Source organism: Leuciscus leuciscus, assembly GCF_965113295.1.
Source record: "Leuciscus leuciscus genome assembly, chromosome: 20".
NCBI classification, from domain to species: Eukaryota; Metazoa; Chordata; class Actinopteri; order Cypriniformes; family Leuciscidae; genus Leuciscus; species Leuciscus leuciscus.
In genome coordinates this window covers 20,884,270-20,901,429 of record NC_138744.1, presented here as the reverse complement: position 1 = coordinate 20,901,429, position 17,160 = coordinate 20,884,270, and the positions used below count along the sequence as shown (strand labels likewise).

General features: G+C 39.3%; 1 protein-coding gene across 4 annotated transcripts in view; it reads right to left on the bottom strand.

Annotated features, from left to right (window-relative positions):
* rxrbb (retinoid x receptor, beta b) overlaps positions 1 to 17,160 on the bottom strand; it is a gene marked incomplete at its 3' end in the record, with an annotated part of 29,356 nt that overhangs the window by 11,370 nt on the left and 826 nt on the right. For 2 of the 4 annotated variants that reach the window (XM_082150011.1, XM_082150014.1), the window contains exons 2-5: positions 16,649 to 16,849; positions 16,384 to 16,534; positions 4,889 to 5,068; positions 161 to 312 (exon numbers count right to left, since the gene is read on the bottom strand). In XM_082150011.1, the coding sequence (XP_082006137.1) occupies positions 161 to 312; positions 4,889 to 5,068; positions 16,384 to 16,534; positions 16,649 to 16,795 (630 nt within the window). In that variant the 5' untranslated portion in view covers positions 16,796 to 16,849. The remainder of the gene's footprint in view (positions 1 to 160; positions 313 to 4,888; positions 5,069 to 16,383; positions 16,535 to 16,648; positions 16,850 to 17,160) is intronic. The other 2 variants (XM_082150013.1, XM_082150012.1) reach the window with 2 other exon arrangements.

Genomic DNA, 17,160 nt, shown 5'->3' with positions numbered 1-17,160 from the left:
CATCTGCACCCTTCAACAAAGTGCTTCTTTCCCATTTCTCCTGGAAAGGTGCCAGGTTCTTTAGTTATGTTATGTGTTCTTTAGTTATGTTATGTGTTCTGTAGACTTTCCAAACAAATAGCATAATACACAGCTATCAGTGGCATGTAAATACACTCACTGAACCAGTGGCATCAGAGTGCAGGTTTGTTCTGTGCTCTACAGCTGTCTCGGCCTCCAGGATCTTCTCCACAGGCATCTCCTCATTGGCTGCACTGCTGAATTCATAGTCTCCATCCCGCTCCTTGTTCTTCTGACGCTCATCCTGAACAGCTGGGGCAGAACAAAAGATGAGATGCTCATAAATGTCAAGGAATCAGCCAGGCCATCTGTACCACACCACTGAGTGGCGTTGGCTAGTGGTTCAAGTTCTGGCCTAGAAAACCAAAAGATGCAATTCAAAAACAACCATTGTGTGCCTAAACAAGACACAAGCCCCTTTCACACAGCGCGTTGATCCTGGGAAATTGCCGTAAAATTGCTAGAGTGCCTTCTGTGTGAATGCAAACGTCGCAAACGCAAATGTCTGCAAAATAGAATGAAGCAGAGATCAGGGAGATCCTTACTATCCGCGCTGAAGCTGAGATCGTTCGCCAGCTTTGTGAAACGCGATGCGTTTGTGTACGACCGAATCCGGAAAAAAATGCTCAAGCGTGGTTTCTCGAGATCGAAAGCGCAGATCATTAGTAAACTTCAGACGCTGCGTGAAAAAAATCCACCAAGTGCATGACTACAATGGAAAGTGTTGTAGCGGAAAATTAGACTCGTCAACACATCCTGACGTCACGTGTCTTTACGGGATCTTTACGGGATGTGTGTGAACGCTCTCACAGATTCCGGGAAAATCACTGGCAGTGTGAATGAACCTTTCCAGAATCTCTATGTGAAAGGGGCTTTAATGGCAGATTGCTGTAGGTGGACTGTCCCTGTACTAAGTGTACTTTAATGCCGGCTTCAGACTACAGGATATCAGCCCAATTTTAGCACGATTCTTTTGACATAGAGTGTCGTGGTGATTCGTAAACGACAATGAGCGTCGGGACGCAAGAATCGATCGTTTTATCTCGTATAGTTTTGTCATAGTGAATGACAACCGATGCTGTGTCTGCGACGCTTCAGGACGTCCCGACAGAAAGATGTGCATCAACGTGTAGTCCACAACAAGAAATTAAAAATCACATCATCGGACACACTATCATAACAGACGAAAATATTGTGTATTCAGAACCTGACACAAGTCGCTTGGATCTAAATAACTAATTACGAACCAAATGACCACTTACAAAATTCAAGACCAAGCTTTAAGACCAGACTTGCGTTCTGTCATTTATGACAATAATAAATAATAATAATAATAATAATAATAATTCATTACATTTATATAGCGCTTTTCTCAGCACTCAAAGCGCTTTACATAGAAGGGGGATCTCCTCAACCACCACCAATGTGCAGCATCCACTTGGATGATGCGACGGCAGCCATATTGCGCCAGAACGCCCACCACACACCAGCTTACTGGTGGAGAGGAGACAGTGATGAAGCCAATCAGTATGGGGATGATTAGGAGGCCATGATGGACAGAGGCCACTGGGCAAATTTGGCCAGGATGCCGGGGTTACACCCCTACTCTTTCGAAAGACATCCTGGGATTTTTAATGACCACAGAGAGTCAGGACCTCGGTTTAACGTCTCATCCGAAGGACTATAAATAACTAATTATTGATTTTCTATAAAAATCACCATCACTGGCCATTTCTAATTTTTTGACAAACAATTATTGAATTACATAATTTCATCCATTTACATATCAATAATATTTTTTTATTATTTTTTTATTATTTAAGCAAATATGGACCGTTTCCACAGACTGTGATAACGTGTTTCCACAGCATCGCATACATAGCACATTTTTCATTTTTTTATTTAATTAACTTTTTTTTAACATAAACATTTATAACTGTCACCATTATGTTCTGTTAGTTTCATTATCATGTGTTCCTTTGTTCAATTTTCCCACTCCTCATTATTAGTTCATATGTGTCAGCTGGGTTCTATTAATCATCCTCCTTGTGTTTGGTATGTAAGTTGGTCCCTCACATTCATTCTCTGTCCGATCACCGTTATGTGTTGCTCAGCCTGTTTTTCTTCTGGATTGTCATTAAAACGTTGTATTGGAACTAAACTTTTTCTTCGTCTGCCTTCCTGCAACCCACCGTGACAGATGCTCGGACTGCCCAATATGGACGAACGGGCTAAGTTTGACCTTAAAGAACTTGTTCTGGATCAGGGCGAACTTCCACATCATCAACCTTCCAGACTGAGTTGGAGAGCGTCACGCCCCGATTCAGAGCACAGCCAGACCCAGAGCCTGTTTCACCACCATCGACCGCGGAGAAGTCATGAGGGCCCCCGGCAGACAGAGTGGCACCACCTGCCATGACGAGTAAGCCAGAGCCCGAGGAGAAGAGGACAGAGCTTTCCATCGCCCCGGAAGCAGTGCCCCAGCGTGGATCTGACCAAGGGTTTGAGCCCGAGACACAAGCGGCCTAGGGATCTGAGACGAAGGACTGGCTGATAGACTTCGATGGGGACTTGTCAACTCCCACCCTATCCCACCCGATATCTAATTCATCTGTATTATCCAAAGAGAACTGGGAATTATTTTTTTGCTCTATCCTGTATGAACCGTGTCATGATTACCTTTATCATCTCAAGTCTTGTTTCATCGCCACCATCACAGAGCTCTGCCAGTCCTCCAGTCCCATCACTGCTGGATGCTTGCAGCCCTGCGCCGTCTCTGGCGATCCCCTGCAATGACGTCGAGCCACAGGTCGGGCAACCACCAGCAGCACCTATTCAGGATGGTACCTTCGGCTCCGCCTCCAGCCTCGGATCCCTTCGCGCCATCTCGGCCTGTCGACTCCGTCTTGGCTCCTCCCACCTTTGGCTCCACCAGAGACCCTCAGTCTAGTGGCTCCTCCAGATTCCCTCGTCCCACCGGCTTCGCCTTGGTTAGTCGTCACACAACTTCCGCCACGGACTTGCGGGCCATCCGCTGCACTCCCTCCCTCCACCCCTTCAGCTGCAGCAGGTTCCTCCCTCCCATCGACATCGCCTCTGTCCTCGCCCACACCGTCATCGCCCCAGCCCTCGGGTACTCTGGCTCCACCTACGATGCTCGTCGCAGCGACATTGCCTGGGTCTCCTGCACCAGCGATGTCGCTCAGCTCCCTCGACCCTCAGTCTGCGCCAGTGTATCCACCAGCTCTGTCTCCGTTGGTCGTCCCCCAGATGCCGTCAGCCACCTTAACACCATCTTGGCTCCTCCCTCCTATGACTCCGCAGATGCCGTCAGCCACCTTAACACCATCTTGGCTCCTCCCTCCTATGACTCCGCCATGGGCTGTCGGCACTGGGGAGCTCTGAGTCTGTGCCATCGGCCAACCACCATAGTCGTCGCCAGGGGATCGTCGTGCTACCATCACCATCCGTTTGTGTTGTCTGCCTCTCACCAGCCCTTTACCATCACATCGTCCTCCTCCAAAGCCACCTCTAGCCCTCCCTCTAAGGGGGCGGGTCGATATGTCACCATTATGTTCTGTTAGTTTCATTATCATGTGTTCCTTTGTTCAGTTTGCCCGCTCCTCATTATTAGTTTATATGTGTCAGCTGGGTTCTATTAATCATACTCATTTGTGTTTGGTATATAAGTTGGTCCCTCGCATTCATTCTCTCACCGATCACCGTTATGTGTAAGTGTGTGTTGCTCAGTCTGTTTGTCTTCTGGATTGTCATTAAAACTTTGTATTGGAACTAATCTTCTTCTTCGTCTGCCTTCCTGCAACCCACCATGACAATAACACTATACTTTGTGATATAATACCTTGGCAGTAAATAAAAAATAATAATTAACACTAATACAATGGCTGAGGAAGTGATGGCATATGACATCTTTCTCTCTTCTGACTGCTGTAATAAATCTCCCTATATTTTTTTTCCCTCTTTTGGAAAGAAAATCATGGACCTTTTTTTTGTTTTGTTATTGGAGAAAACGAAAATACAAAAATTATATTTACTGCCATCTCCCGTTTGTGCTATGGCAACTTCCACGTCTGAGAACCCTGAAAAATGTCAAAAAGGGTCCATTATATAAAATAACTATTACATTTATTGCAGGCTGCATTATTGTGCATGGGTACTATTTGTTAAATTAAATTGTATGTTATCCTAAACATCAATCTGTAAAAAGTCCACTACTTTTTGATAGCATTTTCTTTTTTTTTCTTTTTTTTGTTATTACACATCTAAAAAAAACTGACAGTTCATGAACCTTGAGAACACATAATATGGCAACAGTTCTCAGATCATTGAATAATTTGTGAACCACACAAAGGATTAAGTGAGTAAGGCGTTGAATGCAGATATGAACCATTAATGGAAGTAAATGTCATGAAAATCACAACTAGTTCTCAGTTCCCAACCCTAGTTTTTGTCCTGCTGGTTGTTTCCCACCCACATACGACATAACTTTCATCATCTGTCAGGGGCTGTGGACTAATATAATTGACTAAATCCAATCAATCCATCACTGTCACTTCGCTTCAGATGATCATTGTGCTTCTCCTAACTGAACAGTTAACTGTTATAACTGAAACCACCTTCTCAAAAGAAAACAATGCAGAATTTCCATCACATAATGCTGATCTACCATAAAACCTATTCAAACACTACTACGTTTCACCTCATCCATTCTCCACCTCTAGTACCTAAATATTACTAAACAGACAGCTGATGTATTAGTTCACACTACAGGAGACATGTCTTAAGTGGAAGACTGACAGGTACCCACCCTCTCTTTTCATTCCCATGGCCAGGCACTTCTGATAGCGGCAATACTGGCAGCGATTGCGCTGACGTTTATCGACCAGACACTCCTTGTTGTCCCTGCAGGTGTAGCTCAGGTCCTTCCTGACTGTGCGCTTGAAGAAACCCTTACAGCCTTCACAGCTGTACACCCCATAATGCTTCCCTGCACACACAAACCATGTTCACATTACCTCTGAGATGCAATGAAATGTCATTTTTTAAAACATTCACTGTAAACAACATCCTCTGTCCAAGGATGCTTAAGAGTCAATGACAAAAAAGAAAGTTCACAGTAACATCATCCAACATTTAGTAGAAAACATGTTACAAATTCTTAGTAATGTACTCTTTCAATTTATTTTTGTTTAATATGGTTTAAAAAAACTTTTATACCATTTTCAAGAAAACTTTTCAAGAAAAATCATCAATTAATATATTTTCCCTACAGCTTGAATACATGTGAGTGTAAAGGTCTTTTTCAAAAATTTCAAAAATATATATATTTTTTTTTTACATTGCTTTTATGCTTTAAAAATTATCAGCATGTAATTACAGCATAATTCCTTTCTGTAATTACATCTATAATTACACTGCTGACCCTTCCCTTAACGCACCCTTAAACCTACCTATTCAACCAACCCTGTCCTTAACCTTACCTGTATCCATCTCAATAGAAGCAAACGTGTTTTGCAATTGTGATAGAAATATTTTATGTAATGGGTATTTTCAACATTAAATGTACTATAGAAATGCAGACTAAGGATACTCAGGTCAAAGGCCATTATATACTTAAACAAAAAGTGCTTAACACAGTAGAACTAACAATCATATGATTAGCTTAGATTAACACGTTAAATTGATTAAATATCAACCGGCAACCTCCCCGTCTCTCTCTTGAAACCAACACGGAAGTGAGTTAAACTGTAATTCGTTGACTGGCCGCTTGAGGCTGGTGTCAAAAGCGAGTCAAATCTGTATCTCCCCCGTGTTAAAATGCCAAATTTTACAGCAGAAAAAAACATGTTTACAGCCTGGTGTCTGTATGTGGCTTTGGTCTATACAGCTAATTTTGCCCTTCATAACAACTGTGAGGGGGGTGAATTTTTTTATAACTCATCCGTTTAGTTGATTAATATTTAAAGTTCTGCATAATTAAGGGTGTGTCCACTAGAGTGACAGGTGGATTCCCGCTGATGTCAATGCTAGCCGTTTGTCTGTCTGCTGTTCCAAGCCGTCACTTCACCTCAGCAAATGTTAGCTGCTGAACTTGCCATCTCTTCAGTGTTTGTGCTTTTTTCCGGGATTATTTCATACAATTTAATACACCCATTACTTCGGATTCCGTCGTTGTCGTCGAGTATCGTTCGAGAGAACAACCAGCGCTGTATTTCAGTTGTTTTCCTCTGTGAACATGCACTAATGGATGTCTAACAATTTCGTTGCTTTTTGGAGTTTTCAGATTTAAAAACGTCAATAAAGGCTCGTTCGTTCTGCTCTCACGGAACAGATAGATTATAATATGCTTATGTACCGTCAGATGAAATCCTGCAGGTGTCGGCGCTTTCTCCGTCCATGCAATAAATGCACATCCTTACATGAGCACGGATTTCCAGCGCATTTACTTGAACTTCATAGGTAACGTTAATATATCTATGGTTTAACCCATTTGAGAGGTGGCCAAAATCAGAATTTAAAATGGACTGAATAAGCTCTCTATGAACTTGACGAGCGATGCCGCGCTGACGGACCATAGACTATAAAAAAAGAGTGACTGACATGTATGCACATAAATCACTGTCACACACACTCTCTCAGAGTAATATTAAGTTACTGCATATACATTTTCAACTAGCAGAATAGTACAGAATCACGATACACAGTGTCACTTGTTGCCATGTCTTTTAACTATTATAATATTTCGAAGGGCAAAAACAGGAACTTTTAATTGGCTTTACATCATCAACTGTCACTTTAGCGCGAGGCCCTGTGCAGTCGCAGACTTGGTACTGTCAGTAGCATATAGCATAGCATTACCTCCCCACCCGCCCCGCCTCTTTGCCCATTTTCTGTTATCCGGGAGTGACGCGAGGCCAAGATGGCGACGGCCGGCTCCGCCCACTTTAGGCTTCAAAAATGCTCTTCAGAAACCTACGGGTGACGTCACGGACACTACGTCCATATTTTTTTACAGTCTATGTTAAATATTGATCAAATATTTAACGCAATCAACGCAGCATCTGTTAATTGTTGTCAATTACGCGCTGCCTGTGAATGTCCTGACTGCAGTGACACAGAAAGATGAGCGCCAGTATAGTGCGCACAGACAGCACGCCAGAATACAGTTCTCTTTTGCGCTTGAACGAACAATAACACACAATTATACCAAAATGTCCGTTTTGTCGAGTATCTTCATAACATAAGAGCAGTCTTATGATGAACGTGAAGAGTTGTGAGAGAATGAGTCGCGTGTGAGACCCTGTCAGCAGCGGCTGGTCTTAAAGGGACAGCAGCCAATAAAGCTTTCTGTCAGTAAAGTTAATCAAAGAACAAAGGAAACAGAGAAAATTACTCTCTGTTCTTGACTAAAGAACTTTTGTAGCTTTAATAAGGATTATTCTATATTTAATTTATAATGTATGCAGTGCAGACTGTTTGATAACTTTGTTCAATTTCTGTATGTCCTAACTGTAAGGGCACAGGTATATACGATATTTATTTTATACTATTGTACTATTGAGACAATAACAAGTTTGCAGTATTGCAAAGATGAATTTGTTTATTATATTGCAATAAGACATAAGAGATAAGACAGTAGAGCTGCAGGATTCATCTTTAAAAGACTGTGATTTTGATTCAAACACCCACGCGATCTTCTTCCATTTCGTCTGTCTATTAAACCTTTAACAAAATCATATCGCAACATTCAAATCTGTGTTGGCGCTGCCGCTGACCCAGAGAGAGTTGTCATGAAACGGTAGTCTTTTCCTCATAGTATCATTATTTCTGTGATACAATAGTTCAAATGATCATAGAAGTACTGGGATAAAAGTTTAAAGTTCAAATATAAACACTGATGTCTACGATAGCGATGACATCAGTGGTCATCACAAGGTGGTGACAAGTTACTGTTAAAAAATTAATTTGTTATTTAATCATTTATTAAAGAGAATGTAGTACTGTATGATGCTTCTAAAATAAGTCAGAAAAATGTGATGAATGGTTTTTGTAAATATGACTCATCTTATACATCATGTACAGTCTGTATAAGTGTATGATTTAACTTTTCCCCATGGTCTAGTGTTTAAAAAAAAACAAAAACAAAAACAATTCGCAATACTTGTAGAATCGCAATTCTTTAACAAAATCGTATCGGCACCCAAGTATCGTGATAATATTGAATTGGGAGATAGGTGTATCGTCCCAGCCCTAATTGCAATATTGACCTCAATAATCGCAATATGACATTTTCCCCAAATCGTGCAGCCCTAGCTTAGATCATTACAAACCAATCCCCAGAACAAATTACAGTGAAGAAGACTTGAGTGACATTGATTTTTACTCAACTGTATGATTTAAATGTACATGTATCTTTCTATTCAGAAGACTCACTTGGTTGTTGTGGCCAATGATCTCCCGACTGTAAATAAAACGTAATTTCTACAAAGAGCAACCTGGGAGTAGTGTCAAATATTTGCTGCGCAGCTGAGGAATAGAAGTACTAAAGATTCTACAGTCAAAAGACCACCGCAGAGACAGTGATAGTGTTGGAAGACTATAGAGTATTCAGGTAATTCAGGAAAATACCTCGAGAGACTGTAGTTATTATTTAAACAACTGGAAGTTGTCCGTGGTGAAGAAGTCAGATTAAGTAGGTTGTATTCATATAAAAAATTTCCACGACACAATACAACATGAACGTTGATTTAATTGTACATTGTGGTTAAAAATACCTAATATAAAGTGTCCCAGTTTTCTTAGTTGAAAAACTTAAGTTGTTGTTAAGTTCTTTAGTTGTTTTGAAATCATTGAACAAAACATGTAGGGATGAAACGGGATGAAGTGGGATACACATTTTATTATAATACTAATATAAACATGTATTAAATGTGTTTAAGGAGTAATGAAATATAATAACAGTATTTTTTGAGATTAAGCTATAGCATTTGTGCTTCAGTTTTTCATACAAATACTATATAAACCATAGTTACATTTTACCATGGTTTTGAGGTGCTTACCTGTGCTAATCATGATCACTATGGATGACCAATGGTTAATTTTAATAAAACTCAAATTTTACCATTTAAATGGTTAGTTCACCCAAAAATATTTCACGTTGTGTAACTGTAACTTCTGTGTTGTACGTCACCACGTAGGCTCACTATCCCCGACGCTGTCCGATGCTGGTCATGTGTGTGAGACGTACAACACAGAAGCACTGCGCTGTTACACTACGTGAATTCACTCAGGCCCACACAGAAGAAAATGAATAGTTGAATAAAGTCGTTATTTTTGCACACAAAAAGTATTCTTGTCGCTCAATAAACTTATGGTTGAGCCACTGTAGTCACTTGGACTATTTAAACAATGTCTTTACAAACTTTTCTATGCCGGCAAGTTTCGATCCCATAGAAGCCTATGGAGCAGTGATCCAGCTCTCAGATTTAATCAAAAATATCTTAATTTGTGTTCCGAAGATGAACGAAAGTCTTACGGGGTTGGAACAACATGAGGGTGAGTAATTACTGACAGAATTAAAATTTTTGGGTGAACTTACCCTTTAAATCTTAAATTTTTAAATATAAAAATGAGGTTGTTAAAGGACAAGTTCGGTATTTTACACTTAAAGCCCTGTTTACAGATCGTATCTGATGAAATAGAACGGTTAAGATTAAAATTTGGACACATGCTCCTGTCCCGAGAATTTTAGGTTTATTTCGCTTTTGTGGACCTATTTTGCCAAACGCGTCACACCCGTGATTCTTCCGTTGAGAGCTTGAATAATAGACACTCCAGCCCAGTTGGTGGCGATAATGCACCTTTGCCAATTGCAAGCAAACCACGGGCATTTCATTGAATACACAGAAGAAGCAGAAGAAGAAGCGGCGGAGTAATATCGTAAAGGTGCTGCGGTCTCACAGCACGTCCTATTAAGTCAATGGAGCTGGACAAAAACTACGATAAAACCTGTTGGAATGCATCTTTTTCAGCGATTTTTGATGGAACATATCAGTGAACACCCCCTGACCACTCGGTGAGTTTCACGTCTTTGTAAACGAAAGTTTAATGTGTTTTTAGGACGGAATCTTCCAGTGCATATAGACAACCATTGTGGGGGTGGTGGGGGGAAGCGAAATAAACCTAAAATTCTCGGGACAGCAGCATGTGTCCAAATTTTAATCTTAACCGTTCTATTTCATCAGATACGATCTGTAAACAGGGCTTTAAGTGTAAAATACCGAACTTGTCCTTTAATTTTTTCAGATGTTACTGTTTTTGTTAATGAACAAATATATATCTGCATCCGAACTTAAGCTACTACTACTGTCAACTCAAGCTACTGTCAAATGTGCATTTCTAATAGACAAAAACAGGTCATATTATTATTATTGCAGCCTGCACTGCAAACTGTGCTGAAGATACACGTAATCAAAGTCAGGCAAAACAAACCTGTTTAACGATTTATAATAATATCACCTGTTAGAACATGCAGAAACTAAGAAATACATTTTTCTATTAAGACATTTATTTTGTTGAGGAAAAGTTACTGGAAAAGTGTAAAGAATTAAAAAATGTGAAATGTTGATCATGTTCTGACCATAAAGAGAAGTTTAAAACCACAATTAACGGTCTGGTTGCTACAACTTTCAAAAATCTGCCTTTTAACTTGAAATAAAGATGACATTTATAGTGATAATATGGTAAAATATCTCACTGAAGTAGGCTGATTTAAAAATAACATTTATTTCAAATAAAAGTTCTTCTTTTGGCAAAATTACATTTCCTTAATAGCCTAAACAGAGGCTTTACTCAAACTTAAATTGTCAATGTTTCATTAAATCACTGTTGGAAAACACTCCTATCAGAATAATTGTTTTACCTTTATAAAGGGCTCCATCTTTCATTTCAAATTCTTAAATTTGATCAATACATTCAATTAGAATAATAAGACACTAGGCTGTTACCAATCAAATTAAATAATTTACATTGAAAAAATACAACTGTATTAAATGAGATTATTAATTGAAATAGTAAAAATTCTCTTTCGCTTGTCCCTTCAATAAAAAAACACACGTGTCTGCGTTAATGTCGAGCCCTGATATGTACACCCCTACACTATTGGCTAACTATACGGCTTGAGAATGGACACAGGCCGGGAACCCGCAACAGAACCGTCGCAGTGGAAAAAGTGTATCTGAGCATGTGACTGTCTGTCCGAGTTTTGTCGAGAGCCGGAGGCAGCACAAAATTTGACGGAGACGGCCGCCTCATAATTCTTTATGCAGGAAAACCCCTGAAAGGGCTATTTAATTATCACAAAAATAATGCTTCACGTCGTGGCCGCAATACCACCTCAGGTGTGCATTATTTTTCTAATAATTCAATAGCCCATCGTTAATTATTCCTTACTTAAATTGCACATTAGGCAGTTTTTTTTTGTTGAAAATTATCCCTCCTTCAAGCCATTCTAGGTGTATATTACTTTTTTCTTTCAGCCGAACACAATAGTGCCCGAGATTTTGAAGCTCCAAAAAGTGCATACATCCACCATAAAAGTAATCCATATGACTCCAGTGGGTTAATGCCTTCTCAAGCGAAGCGATGCGTTTTTGTAAAAAAACTTTACTTGGCTTCTGCTAATGGCTGTACTCACATTCACAAGAGAGTTACGTGGTTTTGATGAGATGAGATATGGCCAAAAAATAAATGGATAAAAATGTTCATATCTATCGATAAATCATGCTTAACACTGAGAATTTGAATAATTGTAATGTGATGTTCAGATGCAGATATCTAAATGAAAGAATATCATAGGTTCGGGCGGTTGGCGGGTGGATTATTATTTTTTTAACAGCGGATTCGGGTGACTCAAAGTAGGGCTGTAATCTCCCAGTCCAGGGGTTCTCAACCTTTTGCAACTCATAGCCCACCAATGAGTGTTTAAAAACATTCCGAGGACCACCTTTCCACATATGATAGTATGAACACAGAATAACAGAAAATTCTAAAAGTACAATGATATACTCTGCTGTTAATCTGTTATGCCACTGTAGCAGACTAGATCAAGTCAGCTATATAGATGAAAACTGTCCTTGTATCAAAAAGGCTTTGCAGGTTTTCTCAGTAACCATACCTGTAACAACAGGCCAGACACACAAGAGGGGATTCTCTCTATTCGCTGCAACACGATCTCTATACCACGAATGTTATTTCTTGAGCCATTTATATGGCAAAAATTACACGCCATACAGTGCGTATCATATGCACGCGAAAACTGCGTATCATATGCACGCAAAAACTGCGTATCATAGGCACGCAAAAACAGCGTATCATATGCACGCAAAAACTTTTTTTGCCGTATAAATGGCACGAGAAATAACATTCGTGGTATAGATACGAAATGTTTTAAAAAAAAAGTTAATTCACCCCAATTTACATAGCCTACTGTAAATGTAATTGATCAAATACAGTTAGCGATATAACAATATTATGTTGGCTTCCCAGCACAGCCCAGTTTTGTTCAAATGTCTCTGCAGCTTTGATGGTTTTAGCAAATCATTTTACAACATTTCTCCACATGCGCCTTCGGCTTAAGCGGGTCGCACACCGGACGAGAAGCGCAGCGGCACGTCTTCGAACACATTATTTTCTATGAGTGTCACACCGGCGCCATTGACATAGTTTTAGATTCAATTTACTACATTATATTTGTCTCAAATCGTCGTTAATGTAGCCTGTATACTGACTTCACCCTGTGCTGCAAGATACATGTAGTTTTATATTCATTTACCAGCTTATCAGCTGCGTGGATGAAAATGATCGGATTTTCAGGTGAGATTCTCAATTAATTCAGTTAATGTACGTCCTGAGGTAAAGTGTTCAGACTGCAGGCTCAGCAACGCTTGTATTTAATTGTAAATGTAAATTTAATTGCAATCATAACATAGCACAGACATTATCTTAATTTTGTAATGTCCTTAAACATAACAATATTGCTGGCCATAAACTGAGAAAGTGCGCGTCCAGTGTTCGATACCTCGAGTTGTAAACGCGGCGCTGCTCTTCTCGTCGTCCGGGTGTACCTGCCCTTATAAAACCAAATTTAATGTAGGCCTATTCAGCGTCGTATTTTCTCACCACACACTTCGAAGCTTTTCCTTGCACAGGTCTGTCTCCCACATCTGCTTTTCTTTTCAGAAAACGATCCGTACAGTAACGTAATGTTACTGCATCTGATCGAACAAACGTTCAATCTGACCTGACGTGATTGGTGTTGCGATATTTAAACCTAAATTAGCTTTTAGATAATGCATCTTGACTTGACTTGAGTGTTTTTGATCATATAAATTCATAAGAACAAGATAATTAGAAAATAACAAGATTTGTAAATTAAAAAAAAAATTAAAAAATAATTTGGGGGTAGTCTACCACTGCCTACACGGCCCACCAGATGGCGCTCCGAGGCCCACCGGTTGAGAATCACTGTCCCAGTCGATTAGTCGATTTTTTGGTCGATACGTTCTGGCTCGACCAAAATTCTGATTGGTCGATTTTTTGCCGTGTTCATTTCATCAGTTTTGCACAGAGCGGCTGAAATGATAGTGTATGTCAGTTATTATAAACATATGACAAAAACAATTGTCTAAATTATGTTGCATATTCCTCAAAAGTTCTTCTGATGATATCACTAGTTGACAACATAGTACTATTTTTGGAAATCATAGGCTCTGATATTGCGCAGGTGCACGTGATGCAACGCTGTCAGAGCCGACAGACTCGAGTGTCAGACTCACTTCAGTGCAAAATAATTAGGTATAATTAGGCAAAACGATTTAATATACTTCAAATAGCCTACTAGTTTTTTATGTTTATTTATAATTCATTTAGGCGGACAACAAGGCTACCAAGTACTGTGCACAGTGCACAGCTAATTAATTTAACGTTTTTTTTCTAGCGTGATTTTTTGTCGATTTTTTTGTCGAAAATTTCAGGACTTCAGTCGACCAAGATTTCTTTGGTTGATTACAGCCCTAACTCAAAGTGCACCAGATTAATGAATTTATCTTTAAAATGTTCAACATTTTCTTGAACATTTACTACTTGTGAAACACAGTAGGCTATATGATGGTATATGAAAAATACAAGTTAGATTATCTTATTATTAAAATACATGATCAGGATTTTACCACCTCCGCCTAGTTTTGAACCAGGAAAAACCCTGTTATTGCGGTTATATTATGGTCACCCCGCCTCAAGACATTTCAAATGTTTTATTTCAAGACATTTGTCAGAGTTTGTCCTTAAAATGCTACTGTGTGTACATAACTAATTTCTTAGACATCTCTTCCCAAAACAAGAAGAGAAGAACAGCGACGAACAGGGACGTTGCTACCTTGTAACTGAAAACTGTCAAGTAGCTTTTCAGTTGCAAAATTATTTTACTGATGAAGTTGTGGGGCAGTGCTGACAAGAAGTTTCTGTGCACGCATATGTTTCTGTTTGTGTGCAAGTGTGTGAATCTGTACTGCATGTATGTGTTTGGGAATGAGAGCAGGAGAAAGAGAATGTGCTTTCCATAGATAATTAAGTGTAATTTTGTGGTGAAAACAGAGAAATAGTTTGTCAGTGTTTTTTTCTTCATATTATATGTCATATCTATTTGCTTGATCAATGTCCTTGTGGATTTTGGTTCTTTTGCTGCTGTGGGCTATAAGGAACTTGAAATAACCGGAATCATTTGACAAAGTGATATGGAACTATAAAGCGGTCAAGACCAGCCAGGAACTACTTTAGCTGTACGTTTAGTGGAAAATAATTGCACACCTTAGAACAGTGGTTCTCAACCTTTTTTTCCACTGGGCCGCACTGTGGTCCAAGTTCAAGTCTCATGGGCCGCATATCATTACATATGACGCAAACCAATCAGATTTAATGTTGTGGTATTAGCAGATAAAATTATTATTATACCTAGATGTTGCACACACAGAAGAGGCAGTGTTTTCTGGTGGCACATAAGGTATAACGAATTGGCCGCATTTCAGCCGCGAGTGCGCCAATGTTATTTTTATTGATTTAAAATGCAAGTATATAAAAAAAACACATCGAATTCACATGTCTTTTGACATTGTAGTAGGTTTTGCATATACCAAGTACTTTACTACAGAATAAACAGCCTGCCCATCTCGCTCATTGACAGAAAACTGATTCTTCCATTTTTCCAGTAAAGTTACTCTCCTACCTTCGCTTCTAATGCTAAAACTCTTCTTGTTTGCATGTATTCTTTCCTCATTTAGTTGTTCTCCTCTAATAACACATTTGTCCATTTTGATCCATAGGCTATATATATATATTTTTTTTTTTTTTTAATGGCTACTGACACTATTGGAATTCAGCCAAACCACACACTTGTGAGTGTTAACTGCGTTGGTTCAGTACATAGTAGGTCTCCGCATGTCTGAAAATAATATATGATCACCAAAATTATTTGATATGAAAAAAAAAAAAAACATTATAGTTCAAACTTGTATTTGTTTAAACCATTTTAATTTAATTTTAAAACGAAAAAAATGGTAAAACTGGAATTTATTTTTTAAATTTGGTCGGCATATCGTGGGCCGCAGATTGAGAACCACTGCCTTAGAACGTTTGTCAACCAATCAGGTTCATCATTCGACAGCTCTGTACCATAAATGTTTGATAAAACTCAAGTTTGAATGAGTGTTGCTTATTATATCTAAAACTAAAATAGCAACTGAATTTAAAGTGGCATGAAACGGAATTTGCAATAGTCTTTTCTTTCCTATTGTGACGACTGAAACAGCTTCTTGAACAAGAAAAAAAAAAAATTAGGGCGGGACTTGATTTTGTCCATTGGGAACTGATTGGATCATTGGATGGTTGAGGTTTGCTATTGCTGTGATCTAATGTTAGTGTCAGGTTGTCCTGCCCTCAAACCTGTAAACACGTCGTCAGAGAAGAGAAGAGACTGTGTACTATACTACTATGTGCTGTACCTATATAACCAATTAATTGATATCAGATCAAAATCATGACCAAAAATAATGCTAGAATATCAATATGTAAAATATGTTTAGCTGAAATATCGAGAAACAGCTTGTTGCTGAAGAACTTTACCATAATAAGCAAACCAAGTTCAAATGGTTTGGGTTTTCGGCTAAATGAAAATGTTGGTTAAAAAAAAGGATTTTGGTGCATCACTAATAAAAAGGCAATCTGAAAGCTCTACGTTCTAGTACATACCAGAGGAGCGGTCCCCACAAATGGCGCACATCCGTTTCTGGGACAGCATTGGCCCAGAGCCACTGACAGATTTCAAGCCAAAGGGGGGTTTCACATCATCAGAGCTGCTGACAGCATGTAACCCAGACACAGACATTGAGGAGTTTATCTGCTAGAGATAAATAAACAAGAAGTGATGATTAGACCAAAGTCATCAGGAACACAATAAAAGACTAGCAATACAGTACTTTTATCATATGGAGAAGAACTTGAATGTGTGGCTCACTTGAGAGTTGGACATGGGTCCATAGCCGACGGATGGGGTGCCGGGAATGCCGGGAGAGCCGATGGACGAGCTGACGGCTGACAGTGGCGAATCTATGGAGCTGACAGGGCTACTGACGGCAGAAGTGGAGGGCGGTAAGGTGTTCATAGATGCACACTAGACTGGCCAACAGAGAGGACACTGTTGATCTTTGATAATCTACTGAAAGAAGAGATTAACAACAATGGACTTTAAAGACAGGAAACACTGAATGTGATGTTAGAGTTCTGTCATATTCCTGGATATGTCATTAAAGTCCCAAGATGGTAATTTCAATGAAGAATGGAAAAAGAAAGCAAAGCTGGTGCCATAATCACAATATCTACCATTTCAAATGTGTTTCCTATTGAATATCTCAGAAAATATGGAAAACATTTTACTATGTGTACTTTAGGAAAGAAACTGGGGCGTTTTGTCTGCTGTTTACTGCTCTATTAATCCTGCTGCAGATTAGGCCAATGTCTAAGGCTGTG